The sequence below is a fragment of the Aptenodytes forsteri genome, unplaced genomic scaffold (genome assembly GCF_000699145.1).
Source record: "Aptenodytes forsteri isolate BGI_AS27 unplaced genomic scaffold, ASM69914v1 Scaffold61, whole genome shotgun sequence".
Taxonomy (NCBI): Eukaryota; Metazoa; Chordata; class Aves; order Sphenisciformes; family Spheniscidae; genus Aptenodytes; species Aptenodytes forsteri.
This window is the reverse complement of record NW_008794443.1, coordinates 455,352-478,920: the sequence shown is the minus strand read 5'-3', so window position 1 is coordinate 478,920 and position 23,569 is coordinate 455,352. Positions and strand designations below refer to the sequence as shown.

The following is a 23,569-nucleotide window of genomic DNA, read 5'->3' as shown; positions in this document are numbered from 1 at the left end:
AGTGTTTTTACATGAGGTATGCCACACCATGCCTTTTTTTTTTTTTTTTAACATTCTAGTTCCTTCTTTTTTAAAAAAAAATCAGCCTAGATAATTTGTATAACCACAGCAGTGGAGGGCAGACATACACGCATCACGGGTGTTGCTTATTCCAGAGTCACTAAGTAGCAAGACCCACAAACACAAGATATGAAACTTTCGAATGGCCACACATTTTGTTGCATATAAAGGCTACTCATACTCAACCACCATGCTTCGAAACTACAGTATATCCAACTCCTAACCCCAATGGGTGTGAAGTTGCTAGGTTAATACACCAGATGAGAGATCATGCTTGAAATCATTACCCACTCTTTAGGAGAGAAGAAAGGAGGAGGAGGAAGATAACTCAGAGGGTTGTCTGACACCTCACGTCCCCAGTTAGTGGAACCGATGGGACAGTCGTAACAGGTATTACCACATTCACCCAAATCCAAGACATCCCTGTAAATGTTAAGTGTCCCTCCAGGAAAAAGTACTTTCTATCTGGTTTTTTTAAGTAGTGTTTTTAATTACTTTTTTTTTTTTAAATCTGTTACAAGGAAGGAGCTGCCATTGCAAGAGCGGATTGCACGCTTGGGTTGCCGTACCCCATGGCTACGGCAGATCGCTTCGGCCGGGTCAAGAGCCTGGACGTCAGCACGGAGCAGCTGAAATGCAGCGATGTGTTATCCCGGAGGAACTCCCACCCTCAGATTTCACTTTTCTAACATGAAAACGGACAGAAGTTTGCCTTGGATTCGGGTAAATGAGGTAGTAACACGGACACCAACACTCAGGAGCTTAGAGAGACAAGTTCAGTGAAACAAACGGCAGAATACTGGAAAAGGCTTTATAAGTAACGGTTCAAGATACCCTAACATCTTGATAAGCCGAGTATAAAAAAAATAGTTTCAGCCTTTGATGCCTGGGACATACATGTCCCGCTAAGTATTCCTTTTGACTGGCAGTCTGCAAATGCCAGCATTTAAGGGGTAAGGCCTAAATACAATTTGTTTCTCTTTTTTTTTGTTTGTTTTGTTTTGGAGGTCATTCTGCACACCTTAATTTTATTCCCACCGATTTTCCTCCCCTTGGTCTCTTTTACAGCTGCTTGTGCATATTCAATCTCATTGTAGAGAACCAGGGCCATGCCTTTTAAGCGGTCAAACACCACCTGTAAAAAACAAAAAAACAAAACAAAAACCAAATAAGAGCCTCATCCACAGGACTTAATGTCAGTCCCAACAAAATCCTAAGTCATGAGGATACCAGTAAGAAAATAATTTTTTAGCAAGGTAAATTTCCAGGCTTTTCTGATGAGGCATATTGTAATGAAGAGACAATAAAAGGACACGGGACTGCTTTGAATTGTGGATATTGTGGCTTGAGGTATATTATGCCTTTATTTTGTTTTTCTGTATTTTACTTTTAATTTTTTCTCTTTGGTGACTGAGTTTTGTAGTTTCTCTTTGTTTACTTTCAGTTTTTTGAAAAATTTCCAATGTGTTTTAGGGGGGAAAAAAGGTAAAAGGAACATTTAATCCCAAAATGGAAACAGTTTTTGTTATCACAGTCTGCAGTACCACTCGTCAGTTGCTAAACGCCCAATTTCCAAATATTAGCTTCTTTTAGCAACATAAACTTATTATTCAAGCAACAACAGCTACAATAAAGAATGTCAAAGCCGCAACACAAACCCACAAAAATCCTTCAAGGAGGCAAGACCCTGATCCTGCGAAGATTTACACACGTTGCTTAACTTCAAGCACATCAATGTCCAACAGAAATACACAGGACAACTCACACGCTTAAGTTTAAGCATGTGCATAAATCTCTAGCACCCACCCACAGCAGGGCAGGTAACGCACTCCCACTGTGTGATACGGGTACGTTGCACAATCACTGACTTTCTTTCTTCTTTCACATACTTTTGTCAGCGTGACTATCCTAACTGCTTTTAAAAAGTCTTTTTTTTGGTCTGATGAAAAAAAAATATAGTTATGTCTAATTATGTAATTAGCATGCATGAGTGTAACTACGTAATTAGACTGCTGTTCCTCCAGTGTTAGCCTTCTAAAGAAATTTTGTTGGGGAGAGACTGTACTGCACAAGAGCAACAAATGGTTTCCAATACTCATTATCTCGGCTCATTCAAAATACTTTTTTTTGTTTTCAAAACACCAGAAGCGACTGCTCTACGTATCGGATCAACAGGATGCAAAGCTACAGAGCCCTGTCGGCCAAATTACACCCCAGAGAGAATTTCTCTACCTGAGCTATAAAGCCCTGGACAGTCGGGGTTGAAAGGACAGGATGGGAAGAAAGGAAGACAGTAACAACTTCAAACCACACACCAAAGCCTCCCACCTACCTTTACCACAGGCCCGTATCGGCAGAAATGTCGAGTTAAATACTGATCCGTAACGTTTGTAGAAAGACCATCTAACCACACGCAGTTTGTAGGCATGCTCTTTCCAAAACCCAGCTGAACACAAAAGGGCAAAACTTCCATCAGTACAATTCACAAGCGTTAAACTAACTGAACAGAGCACACCTAATTAAAGAGTTATTTGAAGAAAGCTAGTCATTTGCACCGATTTTCTAAAATTAGCATCTCGCGCAGGTGCAAGCAAGACAAAAATCAAATAGCAATTAATGAAAATAATTCTGCATGCTTAAACAAATACAGTGTTTGACAACATTTGTTTCTTCTACAATTTGAATGCTTCTGAAAAGTGACAGGTTGACAGCTCTGGGGACTGACAGCCTCTGTTAATCATCAGTACCGGTACAGCTTCCCAGCACGGCCTCGCCAGATGCGGACCTCCAAGACCAGGGAATGTCAGTCTCCAAGTCTACTCAATCCTGGGGCTCCTTGCTGAGACAGCCAACAAAAATGCTGATTAATCCCAATTATGGTGGTGGTTGAAAGCATCACACTCTAATCTGACCGACGCATTAAAAAACATCTTTCTTCCATAAACTATGCTGTTGCAAAATATCCTGTGATGCTGTAAACGAAAGTAACAAGAAGGATACAGTCCACGGGAGGATTTCTTTACCTTGAGCCGGTTATTTCCAAGATATTCCCCATCCATCTTCTTAATTGCTTTACACACACTTGCAATATCACAGTACTGCAGGAATGCATACTGAGGAACACCGTTCACTTTCTTAATGTCGATATCCTGGGGAAAAACACAAAACAGAACAATCGACAGTCAGCAACAGGCCGAAAAGGACGTTCAACAGTGTCAATTAGATCTAAGTGGACCTTTTTTTGAGAGACAGACACATGGTACGGCAAGCACTCGTTAATTAATATTTTCTTCAGAGAGAGGATTTAAACAGTAGTAGACAGTTAAAAACTTCACTGTTCTGCTGTATCTCATTCAATGACAAAACCAAATCCTCACTGACGCAGGGAAAGCTCTTCATAATGCAGATTTAAAATTCAACCCTGCAGAAGTAAGCCTGACCTGATCAACAAACAGTAGCTTCAGTTTGTAATATTATGTCAAGAGACAACTCGGAATCAAAGAAATACAGATTAATTTTCACTCGCAGAGGCTCAAGAGAAAACAACCTGCTCCCATCCTCATTTCTGAGCCAAGAGGCAAGCAGCGTTTCTTTTCCAAACAAACATAATCCATTCTGTTCCTAGAAACAGAAAGTGATGCTGGACTCGTCTCTTGAACCAACTTGGCACTGACATGGCAAAGGCAAAAAAGATCCTCAACTTCTACCGCTGCTGGTATTTGATCCCAAGCCACCACAGGCCCATTCAAAAGTAAGTACAGTCACAAGAAAGCTACGAAAGCCTAATAAAGGACGATTTTAATCGATTTAAAAAAACCCAGCAAGCTTGGAGTTGACATTTTGGTTAACATTCAAGCTCAGCACTAGTACTGGCAAATGTACCGAAAGCCTCTGAACAAACTCATGATATTATGATTCATTCCGAGCTGAAAATAGAAGGTGAAGTGTTTCGTTTTATTTGTTTAAATAGCACAAGCTTCCTTTGTGAGCTACATGCCAACGCCAGCACACGAATTTAAGCACAAACGCTCCAACATCCAGGACAGACTAATTTCATGGTTAATAAATTTAGGAACAAGGCAGCAGTTTGATACGGTCTCACCCAAGAGCTCTTTATCTGGGAAAACAGAAGTAAACAGGGAGATTTACACGACCATTAGACTTCTATAGCCCCGGCCTAATGATTTAAGTGGAATACTAACAGAGGAATACATTTCCAAGTGTCTGAAGTAGCACGATTGCAACCAAGGCAAATTATACTTGACCACTCACCCTGGGCAAACAATTCCTTCTGACAGGCAAATAAAATATCATTACTTTGCTCATTAGCCATCGGAAAGGTGATAAAACTGGTCCCATTTGCACCTGAGCTTCTAAGTTTTCATGGAAACTGTGCAAGGCAGCACTGCTGCCAAATTCTGACCGATTAATAATGTTGACAGGACAGCACTATTTCACAGAAAAGCCAATTTACAAGACAGTGCACTACTACTGATAAGCATCTTTATCAGGACAGCTCTGCTGGTACAACATCAGAAAAGGGTTTAAGCTGCAGACACTGCGTGAATTCATAAATCAGTGTTGATGTCAAGGATACAGCGGAGGCTGGATGCACAAGAGCTGCCAGACATCATAAAATGTAAATTTTCTATTTGTCCACACCATATATGGAAGCACGCCTCCTCTTCTTTTTGGGAAGAAGTACGTATCGGGTTCCTGGTGTGTGTGACTGATACCTCAATGGTTACAAAAATATGTCGGAGCAGAATGAGTAAGGCACAGCATGTTCATAAGCAGCCGCAGCTACCAGTGAGTACATAAACTATCAGTGCTGAAGCCCAGGTGCAATTAAGTAAACCGACTGTGGATAGTTACTTTACTTTTCTGGAAAATTTCTCTTAAATGCAGTATTGACACGACTTGATAGAAAGCGGCATGAGGAGAGGAGAGGGGGATGACTGCTGCTCTATCTCGTTCAGATACGCCTGCTCAGCCGAAACCCCAAATCTCACACGTGTCATCACTAATCCATCTGCTCTGCGCCTCTCCTGCCCTGTTGTCAGGGCACAGACTGTGATAGCTGATGGCTACTTCCACATGCAGCAACTAAACCCTTTGTTTCAGAAATCAACAGGAAACTGCGACCATAGAGTTGTACTGATTCAACACGAAAATAACACCAGGCATATTTACATCCCAACTACCGAGTTAGGCTTTTCTGCCAACGCTCTGAGCTAGCAGAAGACACATTCCTGGTAAATGCTCCGAGGACTGTTTCTACTGCGAAGTTATCCCCTCAATTCACGTGTGCTAAGATTTCACTCAACGCAAAGAAAAGCTTTCAGGTATATTCCAGCAAGATGAATGACTCAGATTATTATATAAAGACTGAATTATCTGCCATCGACACTATGATTTACCGCTGCTCGTAGCATTTTACAGGTCTGTACAGAAAGAACGGGCAATGACACCCTACACAGTACAGAGAATTCACATACCACTATTCCACCAAAGCGCTGAAAGATGTTGCGAAGGTCATGGTAGGTGGTTGTTTTCTCCAGGTTGCCGATGAAGAGAGTTCTTGTTGCTTTCGGGTGAAACTCATCTATCCTTTCATCCAAAGGACGAAATTCATTCTCGCTTTCTGTTTCTAGAAGCAAAAGAGAGCAGGAAATTTGTAATGCACAGAGGCGTTTTTCATGTGGGTTCGGTTCATGCTGATTTGTTTGTTCAAGCAAATGCTCGTCTTCCTGACGAGCAGATATGATCTGAACGAGAGTAACCAATGTCTTTGACAAAAATACGCAGTACTACACTTGTGAATTGTGTTATTTACATGGCATTTGAAATCTCTGCATCACACCACTGGGTGAGTGCTGAGGAATTTGAGCATCCTCAGGTGAAAAGTAGCTGCATACTCCAACTGCTTCTCTAGAAATTTTTTCTTTTAACAAGTATTAATGCCTACCATGAATTCAAATAAGGCTTCACTGTACTTGGGGGGAACAGCACATGGAAGAAGTTTGCTTTCACAAATCAATTTTTAAACAAGCAACTGAAGTACAGACTGACAACCACATGCTCAATGCTATAGTTTTCACTGGTCGGTCATTCGGGCTATGCTGCCTTAGCCTCAAAAATGCAGCCATCATTAGCCGTTTTAATTAAAAGCAGAAAAACCAAGCCCGTGAGGACTCAGTGCTATGCTTACACCACCCACTGGCTTCTGCTCCGCTGAGACATGGAAGATGAGATTGTTTCTTCCAGCAGCCAGCAGATCCCACCGTTTGAGAGGATGGCAGGTTTCCTTCTCTGAGGTTTCAGACTGGAACTCTCTCCCTGTTTGACCTAAGAGCATCCACTCTTCTTGCTCTGGAATTTATTCTGGCGTATTTCCCAGTTTCTTTAAATTATGTTTCTGCAGAAAGGCAGTTTTAACATTTCTTAACTCCTATGCTGCCTCTTCACAACGGCCCATGAATATGCCCAGAGCGGTCACGTGTCCAGTGCAAGAAGGGCATGGACCTTACCTGGTCCTATCCAGGCCGTGACTTCAATCTGCATGCCAAAGAAAAGTTTTCCTTTTGAGGCATTTAGTGCTTTTTCCTGGTCCTCCTGCTGTCGGAAGAACACCAGTCCATACCGTTCCTCAGAAGCCCCATGAATCTGCACCGACGTCACCTTTCCATACTTCTTGAATTCGTGGAAAAGTCCATCTTTAAGGCTTGTATCTAAACCAACAAATAAACATTAGTACTATAAAAACGTATTTTTTTACCAACTTAGTCGCACCATAAAAGACATGAAGAAATCTGATATTCCTTCTGAAATGCGACTTCACGCAGTTTAACCTGAATCTCAGTGTTCACAGAAGTGCCTTTTTAATTTTGGGTGTTAATTTTGCCACTGTCAAAAGCTTCTGGCTGATCCTCCTCTTTGCCTTGATTTTTAAACCCAAAAAACCACACACGCAGGGGTTTACATCACTAAAGCTGGCAGTGTATGGTTATTACTTCCACGAGACATCCAATTCAAAATGAAGAAGAAATAAGCAGTGTTACTTCATTAATAATCCCACACGGATACTGCGTAGAGCAGTTTTCCAAAGCTGGGATGAGGCACCTGGAACAGAGATCAAAGTTATACAGCATTCAGGTCAGTCAATCCAGAAGGATAACTAGGCAGATTAATCAGATTTTGCACAATCTGACTCACGACCACACAATCTGCCTGGGATCTGTGGGGCGTTTACCTCGGCGTCGCGTCACTTCCAGGAGTATTACAGAAATAAAATCTATAGAAAGAATATTAACATTGTGAGGTATGCTGCTCACAAAGTTAATACATATTATTTTAATTCAGCCAGTGCCTTTGTATCCATGAATTATGTTACAACTGTTTTAACAAATGATCCCATGCTGTTTTTTTCTGTGGGATCTCTCCGGCATTCAGCACAGGGAACAGAGCGCAACCACGTGTGCTCCTCAGTGTGTGGTTTCTTGCATTATTTACCATGCAATATTCAATGCCATTACAAATATGCTCATGAGTGTTTTACAGCACTCAACATTGCAACAGAAAACCCTGAAGTTTTTGTATTAAAAAAGAAACTGAGGCCTGGCGAGAATAAATGGTCCAAGTTTTAAGTGAAAAATTTGAGATGCTTCAGGTTTTTCCTCGGGGAAATCCACATTACTGTTTCAAAGCACCAGCTCCAGTAGCTGTAAGTGCTCAAGCCCAGGGACTCGAGCTAGGGACCTGCAGGATTTCTCACAGATGGTCACTAATTAAGCAATTTTCCCACCGTCACACAAGAACTGAGACAGAAGCAGAGAAAGAATCCCGTCCTCGGAGGCAGCACGTGGCTGCCATGTCAAAGACACGATAAAGGTTATTTAACCAGTCCCTAACCTGCTTCCTATTCCTTTTTTCCCTATTTCACTTTCCCAAGTGAATTTACCTGTTGAGCGCACTGGAAGATTTTGAACCTTGATCCCAAAACTTTTCCGGGGTTCATCTTTCTCCAGAGATGGAAGCAGCTGGGATGCAGGTGCTGGGACGGCTGTCGACTGAACTGACCGTGCTGGGGACTCGTCGCTCGAGCTGCTGCTGGAGTCACTGCTATAAACGGCATGGAGGAAACGACAGATGAATGCATGGAGACGCAAAGCGACCAGAGGACAAGGGTATTTTATTTAAAAAGCAAAAATGTCAGAGTTTTTTGCTCGTCTACAGGCTTTCCTCTCTCCTTTGCCTGATGCAGAAAATCCCGTTTCCAGAACACAGCCCAGTTATACACAGGAATTTAGAGTCATTCTACAAATATTCTCCTACAAAGCCCTCAGAGGAGACAGTCAGGGAAACGGAATATGGGTAAAATGTCAGACAGATCCTGTTACGTGCCGTGACAATGGCGCAGATTTAATTAAGTGTAATACAATGTTGTATCAGCTTAGGAGCTGTGTGGGAAGACTGGAGAAATACAGAGAGGGTACACAGGTCTGCCAAAGCCTAAAAATCCCTCCCAGCGCTCTCGCGTACAAAAAAGAATTATTATCGTGCTCTCAGGTGCCGCTGTCAATCTGAGAGTCAACCCTAGAGTTCTCCTCAGTGCCTCTTGCATATCTTTAATAAACGATCCATACCGCTGATGATATAAAAATCTCGTGCGAGAAAATCATGGCACGGTTTTTTTGATCAACTGCTCGAGAATAACCTGGGCAGATGCGTATGAACCAGCAAACGCTATTTGCAGGCTCAGCCTCAGCAGCCAACTTCAGGGCATAAAGAATTCACACCCAAGACCATCTTTTATAAACAATAATTACAGCAGAACAGGATTTGCATATTAGATCATACAGGGAGTCAATCTAGTCCACCAACTCTTGACGGTGCAGATTGTTAGATGCTTCGCAGGAGAGTAAGAAATACAGAGAATAATGTTATTAAAGCTTGCCCAGTGGGGACACGTCATCTTCTTCAGTGGCTGATTTCTTCCCCGAGGCATGAGGGCTTATAACATCGCTAAAAATAATTTTGTCTGACATAACCCTGGAGACTCGCATTCTCCATTACACGAGCAGCCTTCTAAAAAATTCTGCTGGAATTTTAACTCGGAGGCTGGAGGGGGGAGATCTGCCACGTACAAAAATAACCCCGTCAGTTTTAAATTTGCTGCTTTCGATTTAATTTTTGTGTTTCTCTCCACATCATATCAGAAAAATGATAAGCAAGTTTATCTTTTTCTTATCTTAAATTATTTCATAGGCTTCTTACATTCCCTCTTTACATTAAACCATTTAACGTTTTCTAGTCTTTTCTCAGGGAAACCATTTCAGGCTTCTAATCATTTTCATGATTTGATTTTGTGACCTCTTCTACTACACTCCTTTTTTGCGGGTGTATGGTTTATATAACGCCAGGGTAACAGCGAGAGAGTCATTTTTCTTAAAACATTCCAGAAAACTGGTTTTTTTCCCTCAACATCTTGGTGTAACGAGAGCTGTGGCACATCACTAAAAGCCCCTGGGCTCTGTCCCCATTATATGTGGAGGTGCAGAAGAGAGGGCAATCTTTGTCCCAAAATGCTTACAAACAATCGAAGGAGGATATAAAAACACACCAGACCAAAACAAAACCAAACAAAAAAGGTCAAAAATGCAGAAGTAATAATAAACATGAGAAACTCTCCTCCCAGTCTCACCCTCTCCTTACAACCCTCCCATCCAGTTGACATCGAGCCGCTTCACACGTCGGTGCCTTTCCCACACACTCTCCTCCTACTCCTCTGTCCCTGGAGGAAGAAATTCAGTGGCGCTTTGGGAAAGGAGAGAAAATGAAGCCATGCCAGAAAAGGAGTGAAAAAACCGAGCCCTTCCTCCTGCCCTCCTCTCCCGAGGCGGGCTCTGCTATACACTTGCCAAGGGGCAGCCACCCTGCACCACCCAACCTGTTATTTCATATACAATGATGTTTCCCCTTCCAATCTATAGTCCCTTGGGTTTCTCAGGTCTGAATGTCCTACCGCCAAGATGCCTGTTCACAGCCTCATTTTTCTTCCGAATTTGTAAACCGCCTTTCTTTTTGCCTCACCTGCATTCGTGCAACCTGCTTTCACGCTCTATTAATAACCTATTTCATTGCTAAAAGTGAAGCATGCTGCAATTCACTCTCCATCTTTTGCCCATTTATCCCATTCCCTCTGCCTCCTACCTTTCTGCTAACTCTGGCAATGCCGGATCACCTCAAGTCCTCATTAAATTGAAGTTCTTCTCTACAGCATTTTGGGAAACGGAGGACAAACCCAACCCCAGGCGAACAGGCCTTCAGTAGTCTCAAGGGTGGTAACATCAGCCATAGCCTACTACTATGAAATAAGTTGGCAAAGAATAGAGAAACTTAGTTTAATGCACAAATATAATCAGAGAATGTGTGTGTGGAGAATCTGAAAATAATTCCCAAGCTGAGAGCAGTACGGCGTGGTTTACCATTCCCCTGGGGAGGGCTAAAATAAGATTTTAGGGCTGCAGCAAGCCTCCGCCCCATACGCATTTTTACTTTCCCTTCTCGAGTCTTGATGCTCGGTATTAAGATCAACTATGTACTTCCTAAAGCATTTTAAATATTCTACTTTGCTAAGATTGTATCTTTTAAGTAAGAGGCAGCATTGGATTTCTATTTAAGCAGTGCTTTAAAATGGGAACAGGCTATTTTTAGCTTTTTTTTTTTCCTTATGAGGATGTTTAAAATATGGAACATACTGTTAAAATCACAGCATTCCACTGGGAAAAAAAGATAATCTCTGGGTAACACCGTAAAATGTCCAAGCAGCCTAACAGGGTGATAAATTCTACAAGAGTGTGAATTCCACGCAACTTTGGGAAACAAAGATCATGCTGTTAATTTCCACTTCCCCAGGGAGTTTTAGGGATACGTGTCCCTAAGCAAATCAAGGCTTTCTGAGACATTCCAGAAAAAAAATTCATTATTTCCTGACTCTGTCTTTAGAAAGGAAAAAAAATGGTAGCAAGAACAATTCCTCTTTCTTTAGGGAAAGCCTCACCACTTTTCCAATTGAAGAAATGTGGATGTAATAACTCAAAAGTAAGTCAAAGGTTTTATATTCTGTGAATAGGAGAATGATGGAGGAGTTAATTATAGCTGCTGTGTCATCCACTTATAGCACACAGCAGAATCAAAATAAAGCATCTGACAGTGAATTATGTGTAGTCTCAAGCAGAAAAACAGAACTATCTTTCAACTACCCCAGCTTTAAAAATATACAAGACTAAAGCACGTAAGCCGCACAAGGACATGTTCCCAGAATATTAAAATGAGAATATGGCTTTTCTTTTCCCTGTGAGTAATTTTGAAAACAACTGTCCTTTGCCAACTCGCAGAAAATAAGTTATTAAAAATTCTACTAGCAAAATTAATTTTAGCAAAACAAGCGGGGGAAATTTTAGCATGGGAACATAGCAGATAGGTTAAAACCACAGTTCTGATACCCTGCTTCTTGAAAGTATTTCAAGTAATCAATAGGTCTTGGGGCAGGCCAAAAATGGCATAAAGAAAATGGCTTTGTAACTTCATTTTGCACTTCCGCTAACAGTATTAAACCCGCAATGATTTTTTCCAGAAGCAGAGCGTGCTCTGGCACCCAGCCTTTTCCCAACACGGGAAAACCTGCTCTTCAACATCCATGTAAACTCAGCGGAGCAGAATGCCAGCACGCAGAAAAACTAATCTCCTGAGCTGTCACAACACACGCGTTTCACAGAGAGGGAGCCTGTGCTGGGAATTTGCTTTTTTTAAACATCTCGGGCTTACAGCTTCAGTTGCCTCTTCGGTGGTTTGCAGACTACTTCTGGTGACGTATGCTCAGTTATGAAGAACTTGAGCATTTAACCAGGAAGGATTTCAGATGCTCTTTTGTCCAGCCCAGACAGCTTCTAAAATTAGTTTCACTCCAGCTTTTATCATAGCACCATAGAGATTTAGAATGGAGATTTTTGATTTTACTGCTGGCAAAATCAGATGGAAAACCTGAGCTGTAAGGGAGATCGTTCTTAATAAGGAGGTGGACACGAAATCCTTTTCTCTTACACATGCACTCTACTACAAGCATAGTTTACAAGCCCTTTTAAAATATTAATCTGCCTTCTATAATTGTCTACCATGTTTTACATAGGACGCGCGTGTTCTTACTCACAGTATTTATCTATGTATCTATTGTGTATTAGTCGAGATAAAATCTACTCATCCAGTCTTCAAGTTTTATCCATGTGGGCCGAGTCCCAAAGGCTCAACGTGTGAGAATCTAGCAATGGGGTTCAGCTCACAAAAACGATCCCCAAATACGCCCGGTTTCAGTACGCTGCAGCTAATTTAGCACACGGAACTTTCCTTTTCTCGCTTATAACTGCAAAGATGACATTTCAAATCCTGGTGCACGCATCCTATATAACCAGTCTTCATTTCCACAGAAATACCTCATTTTCAAGTAATTGCCTTCTGCAGTTCTAGCAACTAACTATGAAGTTACGCTCCGTTTATGTCTGAAAAATGAAAGCACTTGAGCGAAGAATACAAAGTGAGCCGTTCGCTTTGTTCCCCAGCAAAAAGGAGATAAAAGAGAGACTCCAAACCAGTCGATGTAACAGGATACCCGCTGCTTTTCGTCAATGGCAGCTGCGCTGAATCAAGGGATCTCACTATCCTTTTGCAATTTTAAAATGTGGGACAATTGTTATTTCTGCGAATTGATTTGAGAACAGTGAGTCAGCTGTAAGGCTGGTGACTACCCTCCTTACAGCAAGCAGGAAACACCCCGGCCTTCGTGGAAAATGTAGCAGAAAGAAGCACTAACAGGCACCGCGGGCGATGCGCTGCCAAACTTCAGGTTTAAAAACAAAACAAAACCAAACCAACCTCCGACTGTCAGCACAAGTTAAGCAACAAGCCACCTAAAATCACTGGAGACCCTTTTCATTTTTCAAGGGAACCCATGCCAAATTTCAGCAGGAAAAAAAAAGTAAAAATGAAATTTTTTGTTTTTTAATAGCTGCCTTCAGAAAATGTTTAACCAGAACTGGTAAATGATCCAGGATGCTTTTTACAGAAATATGCAGAGCGATTACCTTTTTTCCTGCCAAAATTAACTGAAAGCAGGAACTCTGCCTAGATCAGCTATGATTCAATACCCTGTCAAAATAATCTCTAAGTAAAGATTATCTCCTAGAAAGATCTATTCGGGACCGTAACACAGGACAACCTCCCGCAGCACGAGTCCAGGCTGACGGCAGGTTATTCTCACGGCTGATGTCAGCAGCAGATTCCCAAGTCGGGTCAGGAAATCCAAAGTTAACGTACAGTCATCTCCGAACGGAAGCAACGGGAACCCTTTTTTTCTCGTCCCTCCCTTTCCAGATCCGAGTTAAGTCACCGTAGATGATCTCTATGCAAAAAAGCACCAGCTGCAAAAGTCGGCTAGTGACAGTGCTGTGTGCTGATCAGCTCTATCCAGGAGACACAAATCCTTGTGATACTTTATATATCGGCGATAGGCTTCGGAAACAAACTGCCAGTTACGTTTCTTGGACCTGGGAAAACAGCGCCAGAAAATTGGTCAAAGTATCCTGAATGCACAAATGTCTTGTTTGGAAAAAAAAAAAAAGAATTAAAAAGACCTGATTATTGCCAGCCAACCTCCAGTGAAAAATATGACGCTAACTGCTTAAAAAAGAAAAACCTTAAAAAAAGCATCATATTCCATTCTAGCTATAGATTAAAGGATCTTTGCCCATGAAACACTTCGACTTCTCTTCTGGATGAAAAATTGTATATTGAAATAATATATGCACAGGTCTATTACAGGCTGCTATTTCTGTCCTACTACTAAATACTACATGAATCTGAAAAGGTATTTAACCAGAATCTCCCCCTTTCTCTACACATGTGCAGGTCAAAAAATGCACATCAAATTACATGTCCCATAATAAGAACAGCAAGTAACCCATTCCCACAAAACTCAGACTCCACCAGGTTACTCCAACAACCCAGATGGCTGTTCTGCCACATTCAAGGAGGAATAACCACGATGAAAATTCAAGCGGTCTGGGCAGAGGGTTAGCATCTCTTTGTCGGAGCAGATTCCAACGCTGACCTAAATATGCAAGTGAGCAGCAGGTAGTTGTTTTGTACACACAATGTTTCCCGCATCATATGAGCCCACAGCAGTGTATTTGTAAGAAAAACAAACATCTCTCACATCTGCGGAAATAAATAGGGGTGTTTTTTTCCTAGTTAAAAGGAGTTGCTGAACCTGAAGTTAAAGATATCAGAAAACCCAGCCAAACATCTAAAGTTTGTTTGCATGAAGAGATCAAGAGGTAACAAATTGTTGCCGTATTTTGCAGACTACAGGCGAGCAGCTGAAGGGGCTCAGCCCACACGCGCATACCACCAAGAGCCTGAACCCTGTTCTTCCATTTCAAAACAAAGCTTTACATTTTAAATAAGCATATAAGCAGACTCTGGCTGCTCGGCGTGAAAGGGTGGAGAAAGCGAGCAGGGGAGCAGAGAGCTACACCTAGTATCCTCTCGGTGTAATTACCCTGTGCCCATCACCCCGGCCTCCAGCACCTTCGGAGCTCGTGGTGCAAAGCACGCCGGGATGCGACTGCATGACATTCTTGGCACCCTTTCAAGCCGCTGAGAACTTGCCACCCAAGGAACTTTGGTTTGTATATGTCACACACACAGCCTCAGAAGTATTTAACAACACACAGCTATGATAAAACAACCTACGGGGGGGAGGGGGAGGAGGAAGACCTACCGCATGGAAGTGGAAAACACATCACAAAAAGCACACAACAAATAAAAAAAGCATTTACTGCTCTGAAGAAAGGTCATTGAATATTGCAGACAAGTGGCATTAGGACACCCTCTTTCCCTTAACTTTTTCTGTCTTACCACACCCAGAAAGGAGACTTACGAAATCTCCTGCTAGGCTGGAATCCTAAATCGAAAGAAATGAAATTAAACGATGTTTAAAGGCCATGGGAAAGCAACACAACCATGACAACTCGCTGCCTTTCAGCTGGCCAAATAACACAGGCTGCTTGCAGTATTTTTTTTTCAGTCTTTGACCAGTAAGTTTTTTAAGATACAGTCTCCAGATAATATTTACCATATATTTAACCCATGTCAAGTCACTTATTAACATCGCTTTTTAATTTCTGTGACAGGCCATATTAATATTTTTACTTTAGTCATTTTATCATGATATCTGACACCTGAACGTTGATGAGAAACAGCAGGCTGAAATGGATCACGGAAAAGATGACAATGTCGCTCAGAAGGACAGAGGACTACTCCCACCCCCAGAACCACCTTTCCCCTGGAGCCACATGCTCTGAGAGTTTCAAGACAGCCGTGGGCTCCTTTTAATTCTTCCCTGCAACTAAATAATCCATTACGATCGCTAAAAATACATATGTTTGTATTAATCCCTGCCTGGCTGATGGAGACTGTGCCCAACCCCAGTCGGTGTTACCACCCCGCTCCTCAACCTACGTCCCTTTGTCCTCAGGCTTGAACTTCGTACGGCCAAGAATGAAAAACACTAACCTGGGAAAAAAAAAAGTCTGGGTTACAAACACAGCAGCCTATCTACGTAGCAAACAGCCAACTCAGCAGCCACAACAGCTTACTACTGCCGGGAAGACGCTACTTAAGTCCTCTGCTCCCCGTGCTGGCTGTTAACTCGGCCATGGATGGGTTTGGTGTTGAACTCGGGAGCAGCGGAGTTGCCTGCCTCCCCAGCCACTGCCTTTTCGAAACACAGATGCTCCCAGGGAACGGTGGGACCGCTCACACTCAAAAAGGAAACTCCGGGAAGCCGGAGGAAATGCTTTCTCAGCAAACGGCCACGGTGACGGAGCTTGGTGCTGGGAAAGATTAAAGTCATCGAGGCCTTGAGGGTGAAGTACAAAGCCAGCTCTTTGGTGTAGCTTTCCCACAATTAAACTTCCACCGATGCAAAGAGGGAAGAAAGAGGGTGGGTGTGAGAATGTGCGAGCCCAAAGAGCCTCTGGTTTTTAACGTTACCTTCATCGAGGGAAGCCCTGGGTCAAAAACCAGCCCCTGTGAGAAGTTCCGCTGCAGCCACCCCAAACTCCCACCTCCTCTGACCATGCCGGGCTTCAGTCAAATTATTTCAAGCGCCGCCGGGACTCGCCTGCAGAAGAGCTGCCACTCAAGGCTGCCGGCACCGTAAGCCTGCAATTGCAGCGGCTTTTAAAAGAAAACGGCGGGGCAGAGTTCACCGCTACGGCAGAGGAACGGCTTGTTCAGTCTAGAAGAAAAATTGCTTTCAACCCTTCGGCCAAAATTAGCGTAATACTGTTAAAGTAAACAGCTTTTGCCAGCTATCTGCAGATGATCTAAATTAATATTTTGCAACTGTCACCTCAAAGCATATGAAATATTTAAAAAAAAAAAAAAAAAAAAATTTAGTTCAAGACTCTTGGGAGGTAGGTATGTCTTAACATCCCTGCATTGCAGATGGAAAAATAAGGTAAGAAGAGGCCAAGGGCTTTGCCCAAGGTCATTCAATGAATCACCAAGGGAGCAGGCTGAGGAACTTGATCTCCTGGCTCGCAGGAGGCCAAATCTTTTCAAAATACCAAGAAAGCAACATTTAAAGGCAGTTTCCTAAACAACAACTGCACTGCTTTGATGAAGGGATCTCCTAAGCATCTTTAAAAAAAAAAAAAAAAACCACCACCCAACTCCAAGTACTGTCTGTAAGCCAGGAGAGTGAAATGCCATTTAAAATGCAACCACTACTGTGTCCAAGTATGTTACCACATGTTTACTTGAGGAGTAAAAAGCAACTTCTTTTGCCTTAAAAGCACCGTCAAATTATTTCCCAGGAATAACCACTTCTTAATACAATTTTGAAAGCATTCAGCCTTAACTATACTGACATCATGTTGAGCATTGGACATTTTTTCAGAAGAAAAGCCTTTTTCATGCATACGCTAAAAACAAAAAAGCATCAGCTCTGATTCGCCTCCAGGTTATTTCAGTCTTGCAGAGGTATAAATGTTTTTTTAACATAAAGCTGCTGGCAGATCACGGCAAACAGACCCGCAGAATTAATTCTGTCTTCGTGTTTTGGAAAAGCATCACACCTTGCCTTAAAAAAAACCAAACCTGGCACTATTTTTATGCCCTACATTCCTGACAGCTCTCATTTGTCTGCCATCTGGCCCCACACACGCCCCATAAAAAAAAAAAAAAAACTTTAAAAAAAAAAAAAAAAACCACCACCCAACTCCAAGTACTGTCTGTAAGCCAGGAGAGTGAAATGCCATTTAAAATGCAACCGCTACTGCGTCCAAGTATGTTACCACATGTTTACTTGAGGAGTAAAAAGCAACTTCTTTTGCCTTAAAAGCACCGTCAAATTATTTCCCAGGAATAACCACTTCTTAATACAATTTTAAAAGCATTCGGCCTTAACTATACTGACATCGTGTTGAGCATTGGACATTTTTTCAGAAGAAAAGCCTTTTTCATGCATACGCTAAAAACAAAAAAGCATCAGCTCTGATTCGCCTCCAGGTTATTTCAGTCTTGCAGAGGTATAAATGTTTTTTTAACATAAAGCTGCTGGCAGATCACGGCAAACAGACCCGCAGAATTAATTCTGTCTTCGTGTTTTGGAAAAGCATCACACCTTGCCTTAAAAAAAACCAAACCTGGCACTATTTTTATGCCCTACATTCCTGACAGCTCTCATTTGTCTGCCATCTGGCCCCACACACGCCCCATCGACTCCACCCTCAACCGCTCCTTACCTTCTACTCCCCGGGGCCGCTCTCCCGGCCCGCGCGGGCAGCGAGCCCCTAACCTTGTGCTCTGCCCTGCCAAAAGGCGGGTGAGATCATCGCCTCCCTCTTCAAGGCACTGTTTTAGTGTTAGACAAAATGCCATTTGTCGAAATTCCCGATTCGGAGCGGTTTTGAAATGGTGCATCCTCTCTTATAAACAAATAGAATTGTTCTTCGGATGGGAGTTGCAATGAAAGGCATGCCAAGATACACAGCTGATAAACAATGCCTCTTAAGTAAAATTGGGAACACGCGAAGCTTAATATAGAAATTCCATTTATGGCAGATAACGCTGTGGAAGTTTAGTACTTCTAAAAATGGTCACCATTGTCCAAAGAGCGAAATCTAAAAGAAAAAAGACAAAGCGACCCTAGTTCTCCGTCAGAAATAAGTACATTTATTAAGGGCGTTTTTCAAACAGAATTTCTATCTTCTACAGCCTTTTAAAGAAACGCCAAACAGATGAAGGGAAGAATAATTTCAGAGGCTTTTTTAAATCCCCTTTTTTAGACCAACTACAGCAACTGGAAGATGCACGCGAGCACTTTGTCAAACCGGAACGGTAGCTGTTATTCTCATGTAAAGGACTACTTAAAATGGAAGGCCTGGGAAAAAAAATGTCATTTCTGTGATCTCAGGCGGCATACATTATAAAAGAGGAGACATTTGATGAGTTGTATGCTAAGGATTAATTTGCCATTTAAAAATGCAGAGAACAGATGGATCTCTTGGCTAGGGCTATATTTGGGAATTACCTCATTTTCTGCCCACATGCAAATAAAAATACAACTAAAAGTAGAACTTTCTGTGAAATTTCACATGGGTAGAAAGCACTTAAAGTCACAAAAATAAAAAATAAAGGACAATCTTTGTATGAAACAGGTAAAGCGCTATAGCCTAGTGAATGTAGATCACGTTGGTGCAGAAAATGTGTCTTTACGTTTGTCAAGCAACTATATAGAGTAACGCCAGCCTTAGAAATTAAAAAAACAAAACCAGTATCACATGAAAGAGTGGTCCTCGTCTTTGTCTCTTAAGAGTAACTTCTGAAAAAGCATCCTATTGTAATTTAATTCAGCAGTATTTGTTATGATTTAGTGATTAAACCTCCACATGGTCAGAAGTCCAGGGACTCCCCTTCCCAAAAGCCTGGGACAGTTCCATCACACTAATCAGGGATCGGAAAGCAAGTTGAGGACTTAGATATTTGTGGGAAAAACGCAAAAGTAGGGAAAAATGCAAATGAAAAATGCCTTACACCCTCACAACTCCCTGGATCGACTGCCTTTACATCCCCGGCCTCCATACCACATGGCAGCAGCAGCAGCATTTAGTTACCAGGGCTGGGAAAGGAGGAGCAGCATGAGGCAATTTAGCTGGTACGCTGGAGATTACAGGACAGAAGAAAAGTCCTCCAAGGAATTCCCACACGCAGAGCCTACATGCCCCACCTGTGTGCTTCCCTTACGGGATTTAGGGCTGACGGAGAGCAGGCTTTAAAACCTCCAAACCATAGCTGCACAGCGAGGCACAGTCTGCAAGCCACACATACATCTTCCTTTTTTCACACGTGATTTCTGAAAGTTACAGGGAAACTGCACACTAAACAGCAAAACCAACGTAAACTACTTCTGAAGTAACTGCTAGATAGCATCTAGTTGTTGGAGAAACACAACAAGCCATTCCTCACTTCCCACCGCCTCAAAACAAACAAACAGAAAACTTACACACCAGCATTTACCCAGCAAAGCCCCGACCGGCGCAGCACGTCTTCGGCGTATTCCCGGACTCTGAAACAGGGATAAACACAGCTCCACGCACACTGAGAAAGCCAAAGAGGAATAGAAAATTTGTACTAACCCGATAGCTTCCTTTCTGTGACTATTCATCCTCCACAATCCAGACAACAGGACATACCAGGCAGTAAACAAACATTGAAGGGAGGGACTAACTTCAAAGCAACTGTGTAAATCTTACATAATTTGAGGGTTTAAGATCTTGCAGCAACCTCTTACCGAACGAGGTGTCAGATGATACAAGGAGGTCAAACCTGTAGCAGCCGGAATAAGTAGGGCACTTTGCATCTCTCAGTCAGCCCAGCCCGGCACCATTTGTCCGTGGGGACCCAGTGCTGCTCATTCTTGGGAATTCACTTTCAGGAGGGGAACAGTGCCTTTCTTTCACACCTTATCGCACTAGAAAAGCTTTCTACTCTCTCAAACGGACGAAAGATAATAAAATACATGAATGCCCTTATTGCTGGAGATGTGCCTTAATGATTCCCCTTTCTAAAGTGTTTGATGAGGCTTTCATATGAGGTATAAAAATGATGAAGATTTCTGGGCAACTGTAGAAGAAATGAGGAGATGGCCTTGAAAGCCACTTCCCTCTCGTAGAAAGGATTCTCCAAAAGGTACTTTTGCTACCATCCTAGATTTCTAAGTGTCTTCTAGCCAAAATCATCGCTTTGAGCTAAATAAAGCAACTGCACACTGAACTCCAGACATTTTTCAAAGAGAAGTATATGAAAGGCTCCAGGTTTCACTTCTCCAAACAGGAGGGAGGACTCGTGGTTGGAAGGAGATGGGGTGTTTGTTTCTGAAACCCAGCAAGCATCGGGAAACGAAAGAGTAAGTCCCCTACCTTTGTTACAGGATTCTTGCGAGAAGGAGGGATTCACAGAGAAGTCTTGTTTCTTAATGTCCACGCACACTTAAAAGGGCTATTTTTGTTCTTGTGTTAGGCACTTAATAAATAATAATGCAAGGTTTTCATGGTTTTTATTAATACGGCATCTACACAGTGCACGTCTCCCTCCTCCTCCTTTTGGAAACTCAGCTTTTGCTTCCCTTAAAGATTTTAAAAAATTAGGACTACGTCCTGGCACCTGTAAATTGTTTCTCCTCTAACACAATATCGAAGCCCTCGCTTCTCTCCGAGTCTGTGATTTTTCCACTCGTAAACACGCCGCATCTTCTTCTCCGAGCAGCATTACCAGCTGACCGTAATGATCTGGAGAGGGGTATCTAATCGCCTGCTAAGAAGCTTTCACGCTTAAAACCTTGATGCCATCATTAGTGGTTTCAGCACTTGCGACGACGCAGACAGACTACGCTTGATGCTTGCACATTAAGGGCAAACCTAAGTGCATCAGTTACACAGTTAATTCGATAGGCAAAGATTGAGGGACAGTACTCTTTTTTTTTTTCCCCAATAAGGTTTATTTAGCATTAATTCACAACCCTGTGACCTTAGTTTAAGCACAGCATGCTCTGCCTGAAGTTGTTTTTAAGGTTAATGCCCGGGTCTCACAAATACACCTCGAAGAGAGCTGTTCTCCCAGCCCTTAGGTTTTAATGGGAAGGTTCTCGTCCCTAAGATATTACAGTGCCCGCATCCACGCCTCTGGCAGAGCCAGAAACATCCTCTTTGGGAAAAAAAAACCCCAAATCACTGTATTTGCAAGTCCGACCTTTAAGATGGGAAGGGACGCTCTATGTTTTAATGGAAACACATAGGACTGAACACAGGCGGCAGCTGGATTTTTCCTTTGATCATCGTGACGACTGGTATTTTTTCAGGAAGCGTTCAATACAGCCTTCCTCTTTTGCTATTCATCCCTCCACGTGAATATTCATTAGAAATTATTAAACTGCCCATTATTCCAAAGGTCTTGATGATGGGAATCCTCTCCCCCATCTCTTGGTGCCTGTAATGTATGTGTCTCCATCTGAGCTGTCTAGACTCCCTTCATCATCGGTGGAGACAAGCAGACACTTCTAGACTAGGATCCCTCTAATCTATTTTAGCGATGATTCACATCCGAGTTGTATTTCTCTCAAAGAAAGGGGAATCTGGACCATTCAGGCAGAGGGAGGCACCCAACACAGCCTATCGCACTACACGGCTTCCCTGCTTTGTTTGGCTTTTTCGGGGTTTGATTTTCCCTTGCTCTTTCGGCGTACAGCGGGAAGAGAGCAGGAGACAGATTTCTTCCTGCCTTCAGGATCCCTCGGACTAAGCCTGGCTTCTGAGAAGTAACACGGGCAGCTTCAACTTCCCTGACCTCAGCTAATTCTTTCCTTCCCTCAGCCTACTCAAGATGATTAAGCAAAATACTTGGAAGGAAATCAAAGCCTTGGAAACGCAATTAGAAGTGACCATTTTGTTAATACACGCGCACACAACCCCAAAGTCAAACCCAATCCACCAACAGCACCAGACCTTCCTCAGGCTGCAGCACGCCCGCGGGAAGAAAATCAGTTCCCAGCAGCTCCCACGGGCTTAACGAACAGCCCAATGCAAAACTCAAGAGGACAACGTCTCCCCCGACGCTGGCGGGAGCAATGCCTTCCATACGGCTCGGGTTTTTCCCACCGTTCCTAAAAAAGGAGGTTAGGAAGACCTGAAATTGCCAAACCTCACACCAGATACTGGCTCCCGCTCCTGCAGACCTGCAGCTGTCCACAGGTGACTTAAGAAATGTTATTTTTAAAACATAGCAGGTCCTCCTCCCCCAGCAGAGGATAAGGCAAATTCACACGAGGGTCTGCATTTAGCTGTCAGAAACCCTCATATTTGCTAACAAAGACTCTGATCTAATTGCAAGAAGCCTTTACAGCATTAAAAAAAAAAAAAAAATCCACCTCTTTAACAGAATGCAAAACAATAAAGTCATTTGAGATAATCTAAATAGTTACCATTGTAATAAAATAGGTGTCTTTTTGCAGGACCCCTTTCCTTGCATCCATCCCCAACACGATGCATTTTTAAGATTCCCAACCTGAAATTAATTTGGAAAAAGATGGAAATCTTTCTCTGCAGAGGCAAAGAAATCAAATGCACTTTGAAAAGCAGCAGCAGCAGTTAAGCTTCTGGACCCTGCTACAGAAACAAAGACTGACAGACCAGATTTAGATAAACACCTACTTCTGCAAATTTAGGAAGAGGTTTAATTGCTTCGTCATTTAGAGCCAGCAACTACCAACTACTATTGGGAGTACTGCGGGGGATAGGGGGGGTTATTAATTGCAGCAAAATGTCCACTCTTTTTTGGGCAGCTCATGTGAAGAAAAACTACGTATAAAAAAGCCACTTAACTTGACAATAATGTTTTGAAGGATTTTATTGTATATTCATATAAAAGATGGGGGGTGGGTTCTTCCAGAGGGGCTAGCAATGTTGAAATTTCTATTTTATTTCGCAACTGCGTCCTACCTGTTTCATATCATGGCAGTGGTGGTGTTAAGATGTGGGGGCAGGCTCCAAAGTTGCCCCTTTTTGGGGATTTTTGGGGCTCATTCCTCCGGCGGGGAAACAGGTGCTAATTTCTAGAGTGGGCAGAGCGTCGGGCGCTGAAGGAAGGTTTCAAAAATAAAAAGCGACCTGAAAATCAAAGGTTGAGACGGAGCCCGGTTATCTCCCTCAGACCTCGCTTTTACACAGGCGCTGCTGTTTCACCGCGTAACCGCGGTGCTTTCCTGCGCTGTGTGAGAAAAAGAATCTTCACGCAAGAGCGAAAGCCGCTCCAGCGTTAGGGGTGGGGTTTTGGGTTTTTTTCTTAAAAAAAAAAAAAAAAAAAAGGTTTTTGTAGAAAGCTGAGGTATTTT

The 23,569-nt window shown here is 42.6% G+C and overlaps 1 protein-coding gene and 1 long non-coding RNA gene across 2 annotated transcripts in view; one reads left to right on the top strand and one right to left on the bottom strand.

The window, feature by feature from the left end:
• Positions 1-23,569, bottom strand: part of SPEN (spen family transcriptional repressor) — a 67,933-nt gene that overhangs the window by 15,250 nt on the left and 29,114 nt on the right. The window contains exons 4-9 of the mRNA XM_009289569.2: positions 8,021-8,181; positions 6,591-6,791; positions 5,559-5,710; positions 3,084-3,209; positions 2,393-2,506; positions 1,082-1,195 (exon numbers count right to left, since the gene is read on the bottom strand). Of these exons, the coding sequence (XP_009287844.2) occupies positions 1,082-1,195; positions 2,393-2,506; positions 3,084-3,209; positions 5,559-5,710; positions 6,591-6,791; positions 8,021-8,181 (868 nt within the window). The remainder of the gene's footprint in view (positions 1-1,081; positions 1,196-2,392; positions 2,507-3,083; positions 3,210-5,558; positions 5,711-6,590; positions 6,792-8,020; positions 8,182-23,569) is intronic.
• On the top strand, positions 21,991-23,048 carry LOC103907403. The gene is made up of 2 exons (XR_658088.1): positions 21,991-22,430; positions 22,691-23,048. It is a non-coding gene; the product is annotated as an uncharacterized LOC103907403 (long non-coding RNA).